General features: G+C 43.6%; 1 protein-coding gene across 8 annotated transcripts in view; it reads right to left on the bottom strand.

Annotated features, from left to right (window-relative positions):
* Positions 1 to 404: 404 nt before the first annotated feature.
* The window catches only part of ENOX1 (ecto-NOX disulfide-thiol exchanger 1), a 294079-nt gene continuing 288483 nt past the window's right edge, over positions 405 to 6000 (bottom strand). For all 8 annotated transcript variants that reach the window (XM_081206412.1, XM_081206405.1, XM_081206409.1 and 5 more), the window contains 3 exons: positions 5725 to 5827; positions 3851 to 3936; positions 405 to 1300 (listed from right to left, as the gene is read on the bottom strand). In XM_081206412.1, coding sequence (XP_081062538.1) covers positions 1169 to 1300; positions 3851 to 3936; positions 5725 to 5827 — 321 coding nt within the window. In that variant the 3' untranslated portion in view covers positions 405 to 1168. The remainder of the gene's footprint in view (positions 1301 to 3850; positions 3937 to 5724; positions 5828 to 6000) is intronic.

The raw sequence follows: 6000 nt of genomic DNA, 5'->3' as shown, positions 1-6000 counted from the left end.
GGCTGATTGAACCGTCTATGGCCTTTTAAACTGTGGGGATGGGTGGGTTACTATCCTGTTATTATGTTATGTATTTGTGTGTTTCTATACTGTAAATTGCCCTGTAATCCTCGGATGAAGAGCAGCAAATAAGTTAAATGAATGATGAATGATAGATAAGATAGAATTTGTTCATTTCAGCAAAAAATAGGTAATGTGAAAGGCTTCTTTGGTGACCATTCTCAGTCCCCAGATCCTGTCTCACATTACTTTATTCTGTCCCTACTAGAACACAGACGTCTAACACACAGCATCAGAATGAATGGGAATTCTGGCTTCTGCTGCAGCAGAAAGACAGCAATGGCATTACACTGAACTGGGATTTTTAATAAGATGGGATCAAATAACAGCTCGTGAAAAAGGCATTATGGTAGAAGTCCTATTTATTGGGAAAAATTAATATATTTGCTATAAAATCCATAACAGTAATGCAACTGGATACTTATTTTTGGATGCAATAACCCTGAATGTTACATACCAAATACAATACAATAACACTGACTTCCTCCGTTATTTACATGTTTATGAAAATCGATATGCAATCTATGTTAAATGAACTTAGAACGGAGAATAGTTACAATAGAAAAATAATATTTTGGATAAAGCATTCTCAAGGAATCCAATCACATATTTTTTTCAGGCCTCTAGCAATAAGGCAAAAGTCCCTGGTACAGGAGATAACTTAATTTACAAAATACAATAACCGTTGAGACACATTTTCAAGTTTGCTTTTGGTATACTTTCTCTTACTGTGAAATCACTTTTGTATTCTTACTAAACAGAAAGACTCTCAGGAATGGAACTTGAGGAAGATCTACCACATATTACATTTATATCGCTGAGCTTAGTAACCGAAAATTCTTCTCGTCTGCTCAGTGAGCTAATTTTGAGTTTTCATAGGAAACAGAACTGTCACATTTCATAAGTCTTGTTCCCCCCCTCCCCTTTTTTATTGGAACTGGCACACAACTACATTTTCACAAGAGGACATCACAAATGCAACTAAAACCAGGCTTGGAGCACTCTGGGAAGGTGTATGCCAAACCTAAGGGTTGCCCTTTAATACTTCCGCTCGCCCCTGCCATGCCCACCAGTCTCCCCCCCGACACAGTTCCATTCCCGTCCACAGTCAAGTTGTTTTAATTCCTTCAAAGGCACAGAACTTCCATCTCTTCTCCAGTGTTGCTCCGACTCCAGAAAATTCTTGCTTAAACATGCGTGGAAGCCTCATCAAAAGCATTTCTATTTCATTTGCAGAGATCTAGGAAAAGGAAGAAAACACAGCAAAAGACATTCCATTTGCGATCTCAAATAATTGATGGATATGCTCAGATCCTGCCAGGGGTGGGTTCTCATGATCGTTTGTCTAGGGCAATTTATGCCATTAATTGATACGTCTCCCCCACCCATTAATTAAGGGATATCTCTTGTATTTCTCTTAGGAGATGTCTACGGAACGCTCTTGAGGCAGGTCTGAATAAGAACTTCGGAGGTCATGAAAACCTGCCTCAGACAAGCGGCAAGGGTTGAAGCCCCCAAATTCTTCCGCAGCTCAGATGAAAACATTTGCAGTAGTTCTTGGGAAGAATACAAATTGCAAAAGCCACTGCGCTTTTCAGGTGGTGGTGGTGGTGAGGAACGGACTTCCCGCCTCTCTTCTCTCTACAAGTTGCTGTTGGCTGCTCCCACCTCTGGCCAGGTGTGTTTGGGAGAACAGGCAAAATAGTTTAAGAGATTAAGTACCTTTGGGCAGCTGAGAGTAGCAGAACTGCATTCATGAGCACATTTAGTCAGATCAATGAACCGTATGCACCCACCCAGACTCTGAGATCGTCATCTGAGGCCCTTCTCCATGTACCTCCTCAAGAGGTCCAGAGGGTGGCAACTTGAGAAGGGGACTGCCCTTTGTGTGGCTCTAATTAGATATATCGCCATCACAATTCATAGATTTCCAGGTACGCCTGAACCCAGAGAAGTTGGGGACCCTTGCCATAATGGCTGAGGCAGAACTCTGTTTGCATCACTGACATTCTCTCATCTGCCCTCCTTGAATGCCCTCAGAATAATTCATGCAGAGAGGTGGGCAGTTCTGCAAATCACCCAGCGCAGATATTACTCTGATGCATTACACCTTAATTTTGAGTAAGATTGAAAGGGACCTTGTAGCCACGTTTGCTGCCTCTGACACATGGGAACCTTTTCCTGGCTGTCCTAGCCTGAAAGCTCAGAAATTCCCGCCAGGAGAACACTGTTCAAAAGCTTCCGTGACATTTGCCGGTTCTGCCAGGGCTTAATGGCTGCACCTCCGCTTTTATTTTGTTGTGAAATGCATATATTTTCCACCCGTCACAACAGCAGCAAACAGTGCAGGGAAGAAGAAGAAGAGTTTGCATTTGATATCCCGCTTTATCACTACTCGAAGGAGTCTCAAAGTGGCCAACATTCTCCTTTCCCTTCCTCCCCCACAACAAACACTCTGTGAGGTGAGTGGGGCTGAGAGACTTCAGAGAAGTGTGACTGGCCCAAGGTCACCCAGCAGCTGCATGTGGAGGAGCGGGGAAGCGAACCTGGTTCACCAGATCACAAGTGCACCACTCTTAACCACCACACCACACTGGCTCACTTGGCATTCATCTGTGAATGAACTAGGGATGGATTTAAGATCCCTGTCCTGGTAACAGTGGGGAAAGCTATTCCTGCTTGGAAGCACATATCTAAATTAGGTTGGTGTCTGAAGGGAGTGGAGCAACAGATATCCTGGTAACACTTTTGGTAGTCAAATCTTACCTAACTTGAGTCTAACAGGACTAGCCAACATGGTGCCATTCAATTGCTTTGGAGCACAACTCCCACAACCCCTGAGCACTGCCCATGCTGGCTGAAACTGATGGGAGTTGTGCTTCATCGCATCAGCATGGCACCATGTTGGCTACTCCTGTTAAAACAGATGGTGGCAAAATGGCAAGACTGGGAGAGGCAGCTGTCGGGGGGTTCCTCCCTTCCCTTCAGCAGGTAGTGTGGCTCATCCCCCAGGGCAGGGGTCTGCAACCCGTGGCTCCAGAGCCGCATGTGGCTCTTTTACACCTTTGCCGCGCCTCCGGGGCGGATACTAGCCAGGGGAGGAGGCGCATTGTGCGCCCCAACACTCCCCACTGTGGCAGGCGCTGTACTGGCTGTGACGTCGCATGGGGCGGTGCGTGCGTTAGTCACGCACCGTCCCGACGTCACCTTCCCGCCCGCCGGCTACATTGTAAGGAGCATGTACACTGGTCACTGCATTGAAAGGGGGCATGTACGCTGGTCACTGTTTTGAAGGGGAGTGAAGAACACACACACAAAAAAGGTAACTTGTTAATTTAACATTTATTTCTATGAGGAGGAGTAATTCTGAGGGGTCAAACAAAGAAATAATAAAAAAGTGACAAAAAAGTTATTTTTATAATGACGAGTTTTACGGCTCCCAGGTTTTTTTTCTTCGGAAACGGGTCCAAGTGGCTCTTTTTGTCTTAAAGGTTGCAGACCCTTGCCCTAGGGGCAAGTTCACTGGGCAGCTGTGACAAATGTTTGGCTGGACTGTGTAGACAGATTGAATCATCTTAATGGTGCTCCTGGCTATGTATATAAGGGTGCCCATTAATCAATTTGCTTTTACAGCAAAAACAGTAGAGAATGGGACTCAATACATCTTTTGGACAGTTCTTTGATCAAGAATGGCTAGGATTTCTGCCTCTGTCCTGCATCTGCTCCACACAGTTACACACAATCTTATATTTCTATAACCCCAAAACTGATAATAGTGAATTCAATTTACCCTGGAATCCAACTGCTGCATATAAGACCAAAGATATTCTATATTAGCTCCAAAAGGATGGACGTGAAGGAAGGTAGAGATGATACCTGTATTAAAACAAACACAAAACTTGAACATTTCCTTAGGCCAAACAGAACATGGCAAAACAAAATAAGGTTTGCATATGACCATGCCCTGCTTCTTACTAAAATTAGGTCACTTATATCTGCTAAACAATTAGGACGACCACATTTAAAAGCAATCACTCACTTTTCAACAATGACTGCAGTTCCCCAACAGCTGACCAAGATGAAGGGGAAGATTTCACAGCAAATACTTTCTGGAAGCATTTGTTTCAGCTCTCAGTTTAATGCTTAATTTGCCAATAAAAAATTGTAGGCATGGAAATGAGAATATTGTGCATTTTCTTCTTCAGTTGTTCTTGTCATGAAAATGTTGGATACCAAATGCATCCAAAATTGCACTGTCTTGAATTGCTCTAATAATTTCAGCATGGATTGTGTTTAATCCAGATTAGTGAGCAAACAGAATTTTTTTTTCAGGCGGGTTTCTATTTTTCCATTTTAAAACTACCCATTTTGTCTGTCTTATCTGTATTACTTATTTCTTAGTAAAAAAAAAGAAAAAGAAAAAAGAATCACATCTTACCAGAAGAAGCTGGTAGTGTGTGCTTTCGTCCAGAGAGATCCTCTCCCTGCCTTTATCTTTCTCCACATCAAATGATACAGTCCACATAAAAACTAGTTGCATCTTTTAGGTGCCACCAGATTATTGTCATGATGTTGCCTCAGACTAAAATGGCTACTCTTCCTGAATTATCTGACATTTGGTCCCTTGGCCAAAATGCTGGGATCTCTGTGACTCAAACTGGTTTTCTTCTGGATTTCTTGTGAATGCATGTGCACCTATTCTGTCTGGCTCCAAACCGCTGAGGACATACAAAGGGATGCTGTACGGGCAAGTTGGTGAAGAGGAGAGAGGACCTCAACTATTGAGCACTGGTAACAGAGTCAGTGGGACGCGGGTGGCACTGTGGGTTAAATCACAGAGACTAGGACTTGCCGATCGGAAGGTCGGCGGTTCGAATCCCCGTGACGGGGTGAGCTCCCGTTGCTCGGTCCCTGCTCCTGCCAACCTAGCAGTTCAAAAGCACGTCAAAGTGCAAGTAGATAAATAGGTACCGCTCCGGCGGGAAGGTAAACGACGTTTCTGTGCACTGCTCTGGTTCGCCAGAAGCAGCTTAGTCATGCTGGCCACATGACCCGGAAGCTGTACTCTGGCTCCCTCGAGATGAGCGCCGCAACCCCAGAGTCAGCCACAACTGGACCTAATGGTCAGGGGTCCCTTTACCTTTACCTAATAGAGTCAGTAGAACAAGTTTTAGGTATGCACAAGCATTTTGTGGTTCTTAACCCACCTTTTTTAAAATCTAAAAGAGCCAGGGACAGGTTGCGTTTGAGAAGTCAAAGGGTATATGCAGAAAGAAAGGAAAGGAAAGGAAAGAAGGAAGGAAGCAAAACTATTCTGCTGTCATTTTTCATTTGCCCAGTCTCCACTAAAACCTGAACTGCTGCTGCTGCAGGGTATACTTATCCTTTTAAAAAAAGCAATGGGTGAATCAAACTATTAGGACACGCCTGCAACCTCTGCACTGATTGTGCCATTTCTACTGATCTAATTCTTTTACACTTATGCTTAATGTTGCAACGATGCTTTCATTTGCAGTGTTATTCACCAAATGTATCTGGTCACAATGACATTCTTTGTCTCTCACACAATAAGACACGGTTTCAAGGCCGCTAATTCCTGCACAGCCACCCCTGGTTTGCTGCAGGCGATGTTATGATTCAGAAGTGGCGCCCAGGTCACCTTACCTATCAACAGGGCCTCTTTTTCTGATTTTAGTGGCTGGCTTCGCTTCTCGGGATTTTTTTCTCTGTCTTGGCTGACCACTGGTACCGTCAACACATTGATTTCCTATAAAGTTTACAAACAAAACTAAATAAAAGAGGTGCTTATGTAGGATTTATCCATTTCAATAAGTATTGCTGGCATTTTTCATCTCAATAAAAAAAGATCATTACTTTAATTTACAACTACAGGAAAGATAATTATAAGTTATTGATCTGTTTCCGGAAGCTCTCTGTTCC

Source organism: Podarcis bocagei, assembly GCF_964188305.1.
Source record: "Podarcis bocagei genome assembly, chromosome: 8".
Taxonomy (NCBI): Eukaryota; Metazoa; Chordata; class Lepidosauria; order Squamata; family Lacertidae; genus Podarcis; species Podarcis bocagei.
This window is presented reverse-complemented; position numbering and strand designations above follow the sequence as displayed.